At 43.1% G+C, this 17046-nt stretch overlaps 1 protein-coding gene across 1 annotated transcript in view; it reads right to left on the bottom strand.

Moving 5' to 3' along the window:
* Positions 1–10313, bottom strand: part of LOC143986728 (5-hydroxytryptamine receptor 3A-like) — a 119229-nt gene extending 108916 nt beyond the window's left edge. The window contains exons 1-2 of the mRNA XM_077485135.1: positions 10253–10313; positions 10062–10136 (exon numbers count right to left, since the gene is read on the bottom strand). Coding sequence (XP_077341261.1) covers positions 10062–10136; positions 10253–10313 — 136 coding nt within the window. The remainder of the gene's footprint in view (positions 1–10061; positions 10137–10252) is intronic.
* Positions 10314–17046: the final 6733 nt, after the last annotated feature.

Genomic DNA, 17046 nt, shown 5'->3' with positions numbered 1-17046 from the left:
CGCGGCGTGCGTTCCAGGCTGCGTTCCAGCGGGTCTGGCGCACCGGAAGTGACGTGTGTGCGTAATGACGCTGTACGCGTTTCGTCAGAGACGTCCTCAGCAGCGATACTCCAGGAGGACAAAATCCTGGCAACAATCCTTCCAAAGAAACCGAAATTCATCTATAAGAGAGCGCCTACACTACGTAACATGCTAGCACACAACGTGATTGATGGTCCTAAGAACAGCACTTTCTTGGAGGAACTGAAAGGATTCTACAAGTGTAATAAATGCCTGGCATGTAGGGTTAGTAAACCCCAACCTCGAAGAAGACAGACATTTAGATCGAAAACAGATCATGTAGAATACAAAATTAGAGAACTGATTACATGCCGGAGCACACACGTTACATACGTGCTGGAATGCCCTTGTAATTTGCAGTACGTGGGCAGGACCACCAGACCACTACACGTCAGAATACGAGAGCATGTCAATAATATCAAGAAGGGGTTCCCTAACCATAATGTACCCAGACATTTCGATCTGTTCCATCAAAGAGATCCCTCCAAATTGATATTCTATGGAATTGACCATATAAAGGAGAATTGGAGAGGAGGAAACATGACAACCCTTATATCACAGAACGAGACCAGCTGGATATATAGATTAAACACTTTGGCCCCCAAAGGGCTTAATATTGATATAGACCTCAATTGTTTTATAGCAAATCCATAAAAGTGAGGGTAAATAGATTTATAATCTTTCAATCAAAAGCCCTGGGAGATCTCCATATACATGCATGTGGTTTTTTTAGACTCCAGATGATAGATAAAAAGAAGAAAAAATCCTTTCCCACTAGTAGATTACCTTTACGAGATAACATCTGGGTTTGCATATTGACGAAGCCTAACTCTAATAGATAACAACTGGGTCTGGATTCTAACCCTAGATGTATGCATGTATGAGTATGGACGTAAAGTTTGGGAAGAAATCTGGAAATGGATATATAGATGTGGATAGAAATTTTATTTGCATGAGAAAATAAAACAAAAAAGGCCTAATATGGTCAGTCGGGAAATTAATAGGACTTGGCTTGTGTGTAGTTAAATATAGCCCTAAGATTTGATTAATTTTAATTAAAGGTAGATAAGCTAACATTTGACCCTTTAAGAAATTTTGCAAAGGGAGCATATTTTAAGTAGCACCTAAGGAAGGTATCTAAGGAACTACTATATCAAAATAAAATTATTTAATTTTGCTTTTCGGCCTTGGCACAAATAAAGTTTTTTCCTATCGGTAGTTTTACATGGTAATATCTGATAGGAAAGACGGGGAAGACATAACTTGAGGTCGTGAAAAGACCCCAAATGCCTGGGGAAAATACCCCTCTAAAATAAATATACCTTTTTGAATAAATTCCGGCGATAATTTTACTAGGTAATATCTGGTATGTGCAATTTAGTTCCTTCCGATAGACATCAGATGGAGGTAAATAAGGAAAATATTCTCTGTGTTGGACGTCCAAACAGTCCTTGAAATCGTTTTTTAAGGCTTGTGGAACTTTGTGAGCTTAACTATAAATAAAAATAAAAATATGCACGTCTTTGTAACATTATAGGTTTAATATAAAGTATCCCAGAACCAGAAGTATTGGATAAAAAGTCCCGGGTTCCCCCTTCATTTTTAAAAAGTTTTTTTGAATAAGATGATGTATATCACCATATAGTGAAGTCTACTGGTTGAGGCGTTTTGAGTATACACCTTTCACTTATAAGAGTGGCATAGTTAACACAGACAGAAAACAAATAAACAAACGTGTAATCCCCATCCAGATCGGCTATTGGCTGAGATCTGTGAATGGGAGGAGTGGCCACCTTTAAGGACGGAGGTGGGAGTGTGCGTGGTATCGCTGCTGAGGACGTCTCTGACGAAACGCGTACAGCGTCATTACGCACACACGTCACTTCCGGTGCGCCAGACCCGCTGGAACGCAGCCTGGAACGCACGCCGCGCGTTCAGGGGAATTGTTCTGCGGCGGACCGGCGAGTTGAGAACTTGGGCTGAAGATAGTGGAAACAAGCCCGACAACTTTTCAATTCTTTTAACATTAATGGTTTTTTCTTTTTTCTTTTTTGGCTTTTTTACCTACGTAGCCCCATTCTTAACCTAATTAAGCCTGGCAAACGGCCCCCTGAGGAGACCACCATTTAACCCCACTGTAGTAAGGGGACTGTAGCACTGGGGGAATAGGGCTTTTTGGGATTAAGTGCAGTTACTCTGCAGACATATGGAAAGGGCTGTAGGTGATCCTGATTTTTATTTTTATTTTTATTTTTATTTTTTATGTTTATAACTTGTGGATTTTTGGTATATAAATATTTTTTGCACTCCGGAATCAGTGCTTTATATTTATTCTTTGTCTTGCATTTTTTTATTTTTTATATTTTAAAGATATATTGTTTCTCCTTTTTTTGCTGAAAAGGGTTGTTATATTATATCTTTTTGAGCCGTATAACACAACTTATACACGGTGTATGCTGATGCATGGTTTGTTAGACTGCATCTTGCATAAAAAAAACCTTTTCTTGCATAGAGTGTTGTATAAAGCTTTTTTGTAATAAAGTTTTTTTAAGTGGATACTAGCCTCCTACTATTCCTACATAACTAAAAATACCTGCTTTAAAGAAGAATATCAGACTGTTCTCCCCTCTTCCCCAATTATAATCAAAAATACTACACCATGAGGGAATTTTCTTTTATTTGAGGAATCACTAGTGGATATAAGGACTTACCTGCATCTCTTTAAAAGACCTTGAGAAGGACCCGTTGAAGACACAACTGGATGGTGGAATCTTCGGATAAACAGGATACAGATTACAGGCGTATAACCCCCTAGGGGGTGAATGGATCTGGTGAGTGGGGATCCTTGAGGGGGAACAAGCACGAAAGTCACTAATAAAGCGCAGGCACTCTCACGAAAGTCACCTTTCCTGTATTCTGAAGAGGCACATTGATACGGTTATAGAAGACTCACTGTGGACTGAAATATTTTTATGATATATATACTGTTTATTTTTTATATATACTGGTCTCATTTGACCCTTTCACATTTTTATATGTTTTTGGATTGGTGTGCATATCACCGGATGTAATTGGACTTTTCACATTTTTTGTCTCTTTGGAATTTTGTTTATTGTTTTTATTTTATTTTATTTTATTTTTGATATCACTGTATGAGGAAATGTCTTGCTTCCTCCTTTCATATTCACTAATGTAGGGAGATCTGGTGTATTTAATAATTAGCACAAAGAATTTGTATGAAAACTGGAGATAGTTTTTTTCCCCAATTAGGAAGACTTTTGGCACTGTGTAACACTAGGTTTTTCTTTGGGGTTTTTTTTCTCCCTTTGTTTCTGTTTTTTGGTCTCTCTGTTTTTGCTTGTGGTTAGGTTTTTTCTACGGTAGAGGTTTCTATCAATAATTTTTTTATTATTCTTTTTGTATTTACATCTATATCTTTTTGATCTGAATTTCTTAAAATACTAATGAAACTATATGTAAAATAAGTGGTACTAGTCCACTTAGTAGAGGTGATACAAAGTGGTGTGTAATCATTTTTTGGCTTGAGGCTGAGGTGTTGGATAAATGGGGTGTTGCTGAGGAAAAATACGGAACACGGGTTTAATTCACATAGTCCCTGGGGGAACGTTAAGGTGATAGACATAAAAGGTTGAGGAAGCAAAGAGTGTTATTGAACTAATTGGGTGGAGGTAGCGCCAATAACCTATAATCAAGAACCAGTTAATGTTATTTAATGTGGTTTAAAGTTAATAAAGTTATTTATATTTATATATTTATATATTTTCATATTTACAAGTTATTGGAGTGAATTTTGAGTTATGTTTAATAAAGGCTGTTGTGGCCAGTTTACTCCAACCTATGGTGTGGTCTCGTTTCTAATAGGGGAAGGTATGGGTAAGGAATAATATAAGGGGCAGTGGCGGCCCGTCCATAGGGGGCGCCCGGGCGCCGCCCCCCCTCCAGGCAGTCACAAAAAAAAAAATATATATATTTTTTTTGAAATGGCCCTTTAAAAAAAAAAAAATGAAAAAAAGTCCTTAAGTGCACTGTGTACGAGCGCCGGACACAGTGCAGCGCTGGACACAGTGCACTATGCGAAGCGCCACGTCAACGCAATCACAAGATTGCGGACGCGGCGCTTCATTTGCGGGGTTTTAACCCGCCTTGCGGCGCAACTAAAAATGCCGATCTGCATCCGCCCGGCGCCTGCTATGGGCTTGAGTGACAGACTAGTTAGTCACTTCCGGTCTTCGTCAGATCAGTGCGCCGAGCGGAGGAGCAGAGGAAAGAACTGCAGTGCCAGTGCACTATGAAACAAGGTAGACCGTAGCGTAGATGCATTGCTGGAAATCCACAGGAGGGGGGCAGAGCTACAGGATGGATGGAGGGGGAGGCTTCACACGGGCTGTGTGTTTTGTCAAGTGCTGATCGTCAGTGCTTCTGTTTATCTCCACTGGTGTTGCTGTGTCTCGGTTTGGCAGTGTCAGTGGAGGCTCTTGTGAAACACACAGCCCATATGAAGCCTCCCCCCACCCACCCACCCCTCTGTCCCTGATTCATCCCAACCACCATCTCTCTGTCCCTGATCCCTGATTCATCCCAACCACCATCTCTCTGTCCCTGATCCCTGATCCATCCCACCCACCAGCTCTCTGTCCCTGATCCCTGATCCATCCCACCCACCATCCTTCTGTCCCTGATCCATCCCACCTACCATCTCTCTGTCCCTGGTCCATCCCACCCACCATCTCTCTGTCCCTGATCCATCCCACCAACCATATCTCTGTCCCTGATCCCTCCCACCCACCATCTCTCTGTCCCTGATCCATCCCACCGTCCTTCTCTCCCTGATCCATCCCACCCACCATCTCTCTGTCCCTGATCCATCCCACCGTCCTTCTCTCCCTGATCCATCCCACCCACCATCTCTCTGTCCCTGATCCATCCCACCATCCTTCTGTCCCTGATCCATCCCACCTATCATCTCTCTGTCCCTGGTCCATCCCACCCACCATCTCTCTGTCCCTGATCCATCCCACCGTCCTTCTGTCCCTGATCCATCCCACCTATCATCTCTCTGTCCCTGGTCCATCCCACCCACCATCTCTCTGTCCCTGATCCATCCCACCGTCCTTCTGTCCCTGATCCATCCCACCCACCATCTCTCTGTCCCTGGTCCATCCCACCCACCATCTCTCTGTCCCTGATCCATCCCACCGTCCTTCTGTCCCTGATCCATCCCACCTACCATCTCTCTGTCCCTGGTCCATCCCACCCACCATCTCTCTGTCCCTGATCCATCCCACCAACCATATCTCTGTCCCTGATCTATCCCACCCACCATCTCTCTGTCCCTGATCCATCCCTCTGTCCCTGATCCCATCCCACCCACCACTGATCCAACTCCCCACCCCACCTCCATCCTTCTGTCTCTGATCATCACCATCCCTCTGATCCCACCACCAAAGGCAAACTTGTAAGATATTGCATTATTGCAGTCACTAAATGTGATGACTGTATTTGTTTTATTTTATTAGGCTTTCTTGTACTTCATTGTCTGCGGTGACCTCTGCCTATTGCTGTTTCCCGAGCACCTTTTTTGTGTTTCCTGTTTTTTTTTCTCTGGTGAACGAGGAGTGTGGCTGGGCTGTCAGACATATTGATGTGTCATTAGAACCTGGTGTATAATGTAGAGCCTGGTATATGATGTACAGAGCCCTGTCTATAATGTAGAGCCTGGTATATGAAGTATAGAGCCCTGTGTATAATGTAGAGCCTTGTATATGATGTACTACAGGGGACGGAGTTGGTGGATTCTATAATGGGTGGGGCTTATGAGAAGTGGGATGGGTCAAAAGGGTGGGCGTGGTCTAGCGCCCCCCCATCTTAAAACTTCACCAGCCGCCACTGATAAGGGGAACATTCAGACTACACTAGTCATGGATGATTCACACCAATCTACCACTCACATTCACTGGGTGCTGGCAACCACAGGTTGCAGGAAAGAAATTTGCACGATTCTCCCTATCAACACAGTCAGTGAAAAGACAGTGATTATCGCTAGCAGCTATAGCGGCCACTTGCGATAATTGCAAGAGAATCCGGCAGGCTGGTTGTACCAAAGTTAATTGTACAATCAACTTGGTACATTCAGCCTCCCACGAATGTTTTCGAGTCTCGGCCCCTGCTGAACCAGCCGAGATTCAAAACATGTATAGCTGTCCTTACTTTCAATGAGAATGGTAAACAGGACAAATAGAGAGGGTGAATCTTCCTAATGGGGACGCAGACAGCAATAAGAACCTGACAAGCATTTTAATCCCTCTGCACTCCATCCAAAATGAAAAAAAAAGTTTTGCCTTTAGTTATACTTTAACCACTTCAATACAGGGCATTTTCACCCCCTTCCTGCCCAGGCCAATTTTCAGCTTTCAGCGTTGTAACATTTTAATTTTGAATGACAATTGCACGGTCATGCCACACTGTACCCAAAATAAAAAAATGTCCCCACAAATTTTTTTTGGTGGTATTTGATCACTTCTGTGGTTTTTATTTTTTGTGCCATAAACAAAAAAGGGTGACAATTTTGAAAATGCTATAATTTTTACTTTTTGCTATAATAAAAATCCCAAATGAAAAAAAAAGATTTTTTTTTAGTTTAGGTTTATATGTATTCTTCTACATATTTTTGGTAAAAAAATGGCAATAAGCGTATATGGATTGGTTTGCGCAAAAGTTATAGCGTCTACAAAATAGGGGATAGATTTATGGCATTTTTATTATTATTATTTTTTTACTAGTAATGGCGGCGATCTGCGATTTTTATCATGACTGTGATATTGCAGATTCAACACTTTTGACACTATTTTGGGACCAGTGACACTTATACAGTGATCAGTACTATAAATAAGCACTGATTACTGTATAAATGTCACTGGCAGGGAAGGAGATAACACTAGGGGGCAATCAAGGGGTTAACTGTGTTACCTAGGGAGTGTTTCTAACTGTGGGGGGAGGGGACTGACTAGGGGAGGAAACCGATCAGAGTTCATATATACTAGCAACACACAATCTGTATCTCCTCTCCACTGACAGCACGTGGATTTGTGTGTTTACACACACAGATCCACGTTTCTGTTCTGTCACCAGCAATCGTGGGTGCCCGGCTCCTGAGTGACGCAGTGGGCGCACGTACCCTATACCACCGGGAAGCCAAGGACATCATATGACGCCCGTCCCAGGATGATAGATCCCACCTGTAGACGTCATATGACTATGGGCGGGTAGGGAATTGGTTAAATTTCCCTTTTTTTAATAAAAAAATAAGACAACTGTAAAGTTAGTTGCAATTGTTTTTAATATTGTGAAATATACTGTTACACTGAGTAAATTGATACCCAACATGTCACGCTTCAAAATTGTGTCAGCTCATGGAATGGTGACAAACTGTTACCCTTAAAAATCTCCATAGACGATGTTTAAAAAATTCCACAGGCTGCATGTACAGAGGAGATCTGAGGCTAGAATAATTGCTCTCGCTTTAACGATCGCGGTGATACCACACATGTGTGGTTTGAACATCGTTTTCATATGCGGGCACTGCTCACATATGCGTTCGCTTCTGCATGCGAACTCGGTGGGACGGGGCACATTTAGAATTTTCTTTTTTTCTTATTTATTTTACCTTTTATTTTAAATGTAAACATGTAATAGAAAAAAAGCATGACAGGACATCTTAAATATGAGATCTGGGGTCAAAAAGACCTCAGATCTCATATTTACACTAAAATGCAATAGAAAAAATATTTTATATCATTTAAAAAAAAAAGAAAAAAAATTCCCTTTAAGAGCAAGTGACGTTTTGACATTGCTTCCACTCTGCAATGATATGGAGACGGGTGGGGGCCATCTTCCCCTCACTCGTCTCCATGTCAGGCTAGGGAGAGGATCCGATCGCCTCCACAGCTGGTGGCGGCTCTGGTAAGCGGCCCCTTTCCCACCGCTGATAGAAGTGATCTCACGCCGAATCTGCCGCAAAGACCACTTTTAACTTGAAGCGGACCACCCGCTAAAGAAGAGGATACTGGGGATATGGTAACTAGCTGATACCATGACAACAGTATTCCTCTTCAAATTAGCAGCAGCGGGCAGTCCGGAAGTGGTTAAGGGCTTTTTGTATATTCAAGGTGGTTACTGGAGTGTAGCTGTCCAGCCTAGTAACCATAGGTGTGCGCAGTCTATTGCATTAGGGTATGCACCCCAAAGCTCAAACACACATGCAGGTGTGCTACATACAGAGTGCAGGGTTCAGAGGATGCCACGTATAGAGTGTAGGCTTCAGAGGGTGCTATTTATAGAGTGCAGGGTTCAGAGGGTGCTACATATAGAGTGCAGGGTTCAGAGGGTTCTACATATAGAGTGCAGGGTTTAGAGGGTGCTACGTACAGAGTGCAGGGTTCAGAGCATGCTACATACTAAGTGCAAGTTTCAGAGGGTGCTACGTACAGGTCCAGAAGTGGTTAAGGACTTTTTGTATATTCAAGGTGGTTACTGGAGTGTAGCTGTCCAGCCTAGTAACCGTAGGTGTGCACAGTCTATTGCATTAGGGTATGCACCCCAAAGCTCAAACACACATGCAGGTGTGCTACATACAGAGTGCAGGGTTCAGAGGGTGCCACGTATAGATTGTAGGCTTCAGAGGGTGCTACATATAGAGTACAGGGTTCAGAGGGTGCTATGTATAGAGTGCAGGTTTCAGAGGGTGCTATGTACAGAGTACAGTGTTCAGAGCATGCTACATACTGAGTGCAGGGTTCAGAGGGGGCTATGTACAGAGGGTGCTACGTACAGAGTGCAGGGTTCAGGGTGTGCTTTGTACAGAGTGCAGGGTTCAGAGGGTGCTATGTACAGTGTGCAGGGTTCAGACGGTGCTACGTATAGAGTGCAGGGTTCAGAGGGTGCTATGTACAGAGTGCAGGGTTCAGAGGATGCTACGTATAGAGTGCAGGGTTCAGAGGATGCTACGTACAGAGTGCAGGGTTCAGAGGGTTCTACGCACAGAGGGTGCTATGTACAGAGTGCAGGGTTCAGAGGGTGCTAAACACTGAGTGCAGGGTTCAGAAGGTGTTACGTACAGAGGGTGCTACATACAGAGTGCAGGGTTCAGGGTGTGCTAAGTACAGAGTGCAGGGTTCAGGGTATGCTATGTACAGAGTGCAGGGTTCAAGAGTCACACATTTCAGCTGAAATAAAGCCCTGAGTAGTAATATACAGTGCAATTGCACTGACTGCAGCCATGAATAATGCAGCCACAGCACTTGTGATCATTATTATCCTGCTGATGACCACACTGTACAGCCTATATGCACTACAGTAAAAAAACAGGCTGTACAGTGTGGTCATCAGCATGATAATAATGATCACATGTGCTGTGGCTGTATTATTCATGGCTGCAGGGTTTGCACTGTACTACTCCTTAAAGAGGAAGTAAACCCTGATGCATCGCATAGTAGTCCATTATGTGTCACTTACCTGACACAGGAGCCAGCGAAGTCACTGATGTCCCCTGTAGCCCGAAGCCTCCACCTTCTTGGTGGGTCTCGCTGCTCGGGTGGTGTCATTCATCGGAGCCGCGATGACGTCACTCCTGCGCATGCCATTAACTGCGGCGCGCTCAGTGCGCATGCGCCGTAGACAGCGGTGCCTGTCTTTCGGCAAATATCTCCTAAACCGTGTAGGTTTAGGAGATATTTCTTGGACCTACAGGTAAGCCTTAATCTAGGCTTACCTGTAGGTCAAAGTGGTTTGTAAGGGTTTACAACCAATTTAAAGGACTGCAAGGAATTTACCAGGCTGCAGAACAGTTGGAGTAAATAAAAAATAGTCCTGGGTGGAAGTGCAGATTTATGAGATTGGAGAGCAGAAAAAAGAGAAAGTGAACTGGAAAGGGATGGGGTGATGAGGATCGGTGTGAGAGTGTGTGGTTTACCCCATGGACTTACCGGGAAGATGTAGACAGGTAGTACATGAAGGGGAAGTGCAGCTGGGGGTGAAAGGTGCCCATGTATCAGGAGAACCTATGAGAAGGAAGGGCAAAATAACTAGGAAGGAGAGTAATTTGATGGGAGTGGAGAAAGCTCAGTGAAGAAGGAGAGCAATTACATTGCAGTGCAGTCAGTAGCAGATCTCTCACCTCGGATCACTGCAGGACCTTCACTCATTGCATGCAGCTCTTGTTCAGGCTTCTCCAGCATTGGAGCTGCTTCATCTCACACCCACTAACACAAGAAGCCCACAGATTAATTTGAAGGAAGGGACAATGCTCTTTGTGTACCCATTGGCCGAGAAAGCAGCAGCATCGTCCCCTGCTGCCTCCTCAGCCAATGGGTAGCTGAAGCTCATAGTAAATGCCTCCCTTCTTCCCTCCTGACATGAACTGCCCTCCCAAACATGGAAATGTTGTTCTATTAAGGCAGGCCGGGAAAAAATTTATTTTGATCCGATATCCAGTGTCCTGGCTGGACCCTGCTTGTCAGCAACACGGAGGAGATAGGTGGTCTTCCCAGTGGCACAGTGGCTCCTGCAGCTGACAGGCTACAATAGCCTAGCTGCTGTGACATTGACTGACACTCTGGGGGGGGGGGGGGTTGAACCTCTCTGACTCCCCTTATCTACACCCCTGGAGGGTACAGTTTTAGTTTCAGGTGGGTGGGCCGTCAGAACAAGCACTTGAGGCCATGCTAAACATTCAGTCACCTTTAAGCCTCTGGCTGTGCCAGGAGGAATCCTTTGCTCCAGCAACAATAGACAAGTTCTGCTAGCCAACATCAACCTTGCCATCTCTAGGAGACTAGTTGCTCAGAGGGATGTCTATTTCTAACTTTCAAAGCTGTCTTTTCTGACATACCTCTGTTTCTACATGGGTCAAGACGTTATGCAGCATATATGTCTGCTGATTGGATTCTGGTTCTACTCCTTCTCTAGACAGGGATCCCTGTCAAGAATACAGAGAGAGTTCTAAGAACCCTGCAAGAGATTGGCTGACTAGTCTTTCAAAATGGGTCATCTGACTTCTATGCAAACCCTTGTGTATCTGGGGGCTTAATTCAACGTTGTTCAGGATACATTGTTTTTTCCACTAGAGCATACTGGTGGTAGGATGTTGGGTAATGCTGGCTTTCCTCTCTTCACCTGTTAGTGTTTCAATGCCTGATGATCAGGACCATGGTCTCTCCCATACCTACTGTATATTGAGGTGGACTCAATGGAGAAGGCTTCTTGTCCTGAAATTTTCTCCAATATTGATCATGCACCTAGCTATTCATGTTTCGCAAACAGGCAAATTAAGCCTTGGATGCTAGAACAGTTATAAATCTTCTGTGCTGCAAAGCTATTGCCAGTGGATCTTCCCTGTCTGGAAGTTGTTTTGACAGTGGAACTTCCCTGTCGGGAAGTTGTTTTGAACATTCTAGTTTTCTGGAAAGCTCTTTTATGTTCCCTTTTTGTCACCTGACAGCAGGCTTTTTAGTCTGCCATGAGGCTAAACAACATCACAGTGGTGTCCTACATCAGGGGACAGGTCAGAACCTGCAGGGTCAGTCCACTGAGAAGAGGTAGAGATGACTATGATCTGGGTGAATAGAATCACTCTATCATCTCATTTGAGTACACATTCAGATCTTCTGGGAAGAATCAATATTCTGTGGCCAATCTGAGCAACAAGTGGTTCCTACATCCAGGTTCCTCAAAGTGAATTTCATCTCTGGACAATACAGTGGTGTGAAAAAGTGTTTGCCCCCTTCCTCCTTTCCTGTTCCTTTGCATGTTTGTCACACTTAAGTGTTTTGGAACATCAAACCAATTTAAACAATAGTCAAGGACAACACAAGTAAACACAAAATGCAATTTGTAAATGAAGGTGTTTATTATTAAAGGTGAAAAAAAATCCAAACCATCATGGCCCTGTGTGAAAAAGTGATTGCCCCCCTTGTTAAAACATACTATAACTGTGGTTGTCCACACCTGAGTTCAATTTCTCTAGCCACACCCAGGCCTGATTATTGCCACACCTGTTCACAATCAAGGCATCACTTAAATAGGAGCTGCTTGACACAGTAAGGTCCACCAGAAGATCCTTAAAAGCTACACATCATGCCGAGACCCAAAGAAAGTCAGGAACAATTGAGAAAGAAAGTAATTGAGATCTATCAGTCTGGAAAGGGTTATAAAGCCATTTCCAAAGCTTTGGGAATCCAGCGAACCACAGTGAGAGCCATTATCCACAAATGGCGAAGACATGGAACAGTGGTGAACCTTCCCAGGAGTGGCCGGCCGCCCAATATTACCCCAAGAGCGCAGCGACGACTCATCCAAGAGGTCACAAAAGACCCCACAACAACGTCCAAGGAACTGCAGGCCTCACTTGCCTCAGTTAAGGTCAGCGTTCATGCCTCCACCATCAGGAAAAGACTGGGCAAAAATGGCCTGCATAGCAGAGTTCCAAGGAAAAAAACACTGCTGAGCAAAAAGAACATCAAAGCTCGTCTCAATTTCTCCACAACACATCTTGATGATCCCCAAGACTTTTGGGACAACATTCTGTGGACCGATGAGACAAAAGTGGAACTCTTTGGAAGGTGTGTGTCCAAGTATATCTGGCGTAGAAGGAACACTGCATTTCATAAAAAGAACATTATACCAACAGTAAAATATGGTGGTAGTAGTGTGATGGTCTGGGGCTGTTTTGCTGCTTCAGGACCTGGAAGACTTGCCGTGATAAAAGGAACTATGAATTCTGCTGTCTACCAAGAAATCCTGAAGGAGAATGTCCGACCATCTGTTCGTGTACTCAAGCTGAAACGAACTTGGGTTCTGCAGCAGGACAATGATCCTAAACACACCAGCAAGTCCACCACCGAATGGCTGAAGAAAAACAAAATGAAGACTTTGGAGTGGCCTAGCCAAAGTCCTGACCTGAATCCTATTGAGATGTTGTGGTATGACCTTAAAAAGGCCGTTCATGCTCGAAAACCCTCTAATGTAACTGAATTAGGACAATTCTGCAAAGATGAGTGGGCCAAAATTCCTCCAGGACGCTGTAGAAGCCTCATTGCACGTTATCGCAAACGCTTGGTTGCAGTTGTTGCTGCTAAGGGTGGCCCAACCAGTTATTAGGTTTAGGGGGCAATCACTTTTTCACACAGGGCCATGATGGTTTGGATTTTTTTTCACCTTTAATAATAAACACCTTCATTTACAAATTGCATTTTGTGTTTACTTGTGTTGTCCTTGACTATTGTTTAAATTGGTTTGATGTTCCGAAACACTTAAGTGTGACAAACATGCAAAGGAACAGGAAATGAGGAAGGGGGCAAACACTTTTTCACACCACTGTATGTCAGAGTTAGGTCCGCTAACATCTCCTTACTATTACAAGCTGGAAAGCTTTCCCTGTGTACCTGGGGTATATTGCTAAAGACCATGGCAATTATTGCAGTAATTCCCCATTGGCCAAACAGGCCTTGGTTCCTGCTTTTGATACCCGGTAATCAGATTGAAGATCTTTCTCTTGGATGAGACCCTCTGTTGCAGAGTGCAATACTCCACCCTAGTTTGTCTTTTACAGTTTTTCATCCTGGCAGGAAGAGACTGATCAGCCTTGGTTGTTGTTTCTTTAATCCTACAAAATGATTTGAATAAAGCTTGTTTAGTTTGGACAGCTTTTTTTTCTTTTGAGTCAGTCCTCTGGTCAGGTGCATTCACGATTTCAACTTATCCTAAAGATCTCTTAGAGGGCAGATCTCTGCAGTTCCTGTCATATGTCATACAGTGCCTTGAAAAAGTATTCATACCCCTAGAAAATTTCCCACATTTTGTCATGTTACAGCCAAAAACATAAATGTATTTTATTGGGCTTTTATGTGCTACACCAACACAAAGTGGCACATAATTGTTAAGTGGAAGGCAAATGATAAATGGATTTCCAATTTTTTTTACAAATAAATATTTTAAAACTTTGGCATGTATTTGTATGCAGCCCCTCTGAGACAATACTTTGCAAAAACCGCCTTTCACTGTAATTACAGCTGCAAGTCTTTTTGGGTATGTCTCTACCAGCTTTGAAAAAAGGAAGAGGAAATCTGCGCTACAGTGTATACTTAATGAAAATGTGTGATGCAGCAATTCTAATATATACCCAAAGTGAAATATACATATAAAAACAAAGAAAAAGAAGAGAACTGCGCAATCCCTAATACTTCTATTAGGATGTAAACCACTCTACCTTAAAGAAGTGTATCTTGTGATCTATTATTCTAACACACCAAACTAATGACTAAATAAACCATAAGGCATTACTTATAACTAAATACAGTAAACATATATATTGCCCCTCATAGGTTATGAACCAAAAGGAAAAAAATGTACAATTCTAAGTCAGCGATTCAAAAACAAGAAACATATAAAGTAGAATCAAACAGTACTGAAAATGTATGTGATAACATAAAGTCCATTAAAAGTCCAACTGGAGAAACACCCTGTGTAGAAGGGATCTATTCAATCGTAATCGTAATTTTTAAAGGAGTCTCTTCACTAGGCAATATGATTGCTCCTAGTGTACAGAACCCCCCTGTGAAGGACAGATGCTTCTTTCAGAACCTCAAAGGGTTCTATAGGTGTAGGAATTGTCAGGTGTGCTCCTACAATAAGAACAAAAATTCTAAAATCCTTGAATTCGTCTCCACCAGCACCCAGAGAAGGTATACAGTGGAGCCGTTCATCACATGCTCGTCAGAAGCAGTGGTTTATCTCATCCAATGTCCTTGTGGGCTTCAGTACGTGGGGAGAACTAAGAGAGCCCTCAAGGTCAGATTGAATGAGCATATCGCCAACATTAAACGGGGTTTTGACAAACATCCCCTTTCTAGACATTATGACGAGAAACATGGAAGGGATCCGTCTAACACTTTGTACATGGGGATTGATAAGTACAAACCCCACTGGAGGGGGGGAGCTCTGGTCAGAGAGATCTCACGGCTGGAGATGTCGTGGATCCATAGACTAAAAACTTACACCCCTTACGGTATGAACACAGATACAGACGTTAATGCGTTTATTAATAATGCTTAACGTGTTGTTCCTGCCAGTGTTCTAGGCACAGACGTAAAGCATTTATGACTTTTTCCATCAGACATTGTGGGATCTGGATATTTGTGGATTTTTCCACCTCAATGTAGCGTTTGATGGTTTTTCTTGTAAGCTCCCATTCTTTCCATTTTGAGAGAGAAATATCTTTTTTCTCATCTTTTTTCTCATAATGTATTGAGTTCTACATAATACAGTTGTGTATGCCCCTTTCACTTTTTGCTGTGGGTGAACTTTGTAGCTTAGTTAATACCGCTATCTTAGTATTATGAAGTGTTTAACCACATATTGAGTTAGCCATGTATTACAAAGTGCCTTGTATGTTTTATCCATTTTTGATTATTAAGTGTTAGTTAATAATTTTTAATTTTGTGGTTGGACTAGTCCCCTCCTCCCTTTTTAATTTAATTTTATTTGAGGTATATATATATATAATTCTTTATTCTTCCTCCTTCGTGATATGGAGGAAGATTTATTTGCTATGGAGGTCTGGAGCCACGACTACACTGTATTGAAAGCGAGACATGGCACCAGATGAAACGCACACACTTCCCTGCAGGGGGTGATGTGTGCCGCCCATCCGCCCGCTACGTACGGTGTGTTGTCATCCGCTCGTTACGTACATTCTATTGAAAGCGAGACTTGGCATCAGATGGAGCGCACATACTTCCTTGTAGTGGGTGATGTGCGCCGTCCATCCGCTCGCTACGTACAACGTGTTGTCATCCGCTCGTGACGTACGATGTGGCGTCATCCGCTCGTTACGTACGGCGTGTTGTCACGCCGTTGTAAGGAGCGTCGTTTTACAGACGTAAACAGGGAGGGTCGGGTGATTGCTTGGATCATTTCCGCCGCCTTGGCTCCCTGACCTTGCACTCTATTGGATATGAGAGTGAGGCCTGGTTCTTTGATCCCGGAAGTGAAATAGGCTCGCACTCTATTGGATATGAGAGTGAGGCCTGGTCCTTTGATCCCGGAAGTGAAACAGGCTCTCACTCTATTGGATATGAGAGTGAGGCCTGGTCCTTTGATCCCGGAAGTGAAACAGGCTCTCACACAACGGAGGAGGTGGCTTGTTCCAACATTCACTATATAATGGAGGCAATATGGCGTGTCACCCATACCCCAGACGACGTGAATTTTTCACGAAACGCGTTGGGTGGCGTGACACGCTGACTTGCCTCATGTGAACTGGTACCAGAAGGGATATCGATTGGTGTTCGCGATCGGCCGACGCTTGCCCAGTTTGATGATATGCCTGATGTTCTTTCATGTTTGTAAGTGCATCTCTTGTTTTATATTTTTGTTTTAATAAATGATTTTACACTATTTGGAGCATCTTTTCCTCCCTATGGTGAACCTTCCTTGATCCTACAATGCTACACATCTGAGTCCCGCTTCAAACAGCGTTTTCCCCTGCTGGATGGTTTATGACTGGCATATCTCCTAACCTGTCCTACGTAAAAGTGTTCCATTTGGAGGGCTCAAGTTTGATCCATCTTCAGACCCATTTTGTGATTAAGCGCTCCCTACCGGGACGTCTGGTAAGGGGCTATTATTACTTGTCTGGTGGAGGTGCACCTGGTTTTACTTTGATTGAAAAGTTTTACGATTGAATAGATCCCTTCTACACAGGGTGTTTCTCCAGTTGGACTTTTAATGGACTTTATGTTATCACATACATTTTCAGTACTGTTTGATTCTACTTTATATGTTTCTTGTTTTTGAATCGCTGACTTAGAATTGTACATTTTTTTCCTTTTGGTTCATAACCTATGAGGGGCAATATATATGTTTACTGTATTTAGTTATAAGTAATGCCTTATGGTTTATTTAGTCATTAGT

This window comes from Lithobates pipiens, unplaced genomic scaffold, assembly GCF_037356315.1.
Source record: "Lithobates pipiens isolate NorthernLeopardFrog02 unplaced genomic scaffold, aLitPip1_a1.2 Scaffold_18, whole genome shotgun sequence".
In the NCBI taxonomy this organism is placed as follows: Eukaryota; Metazoa; Chordata; class Amphibia; order Anura; family Ranidae; genus Lithobates; species Lithobates pipiens.
This window is presented reverse-complemented; position numbering and strand designations above follow the sequence as displayed.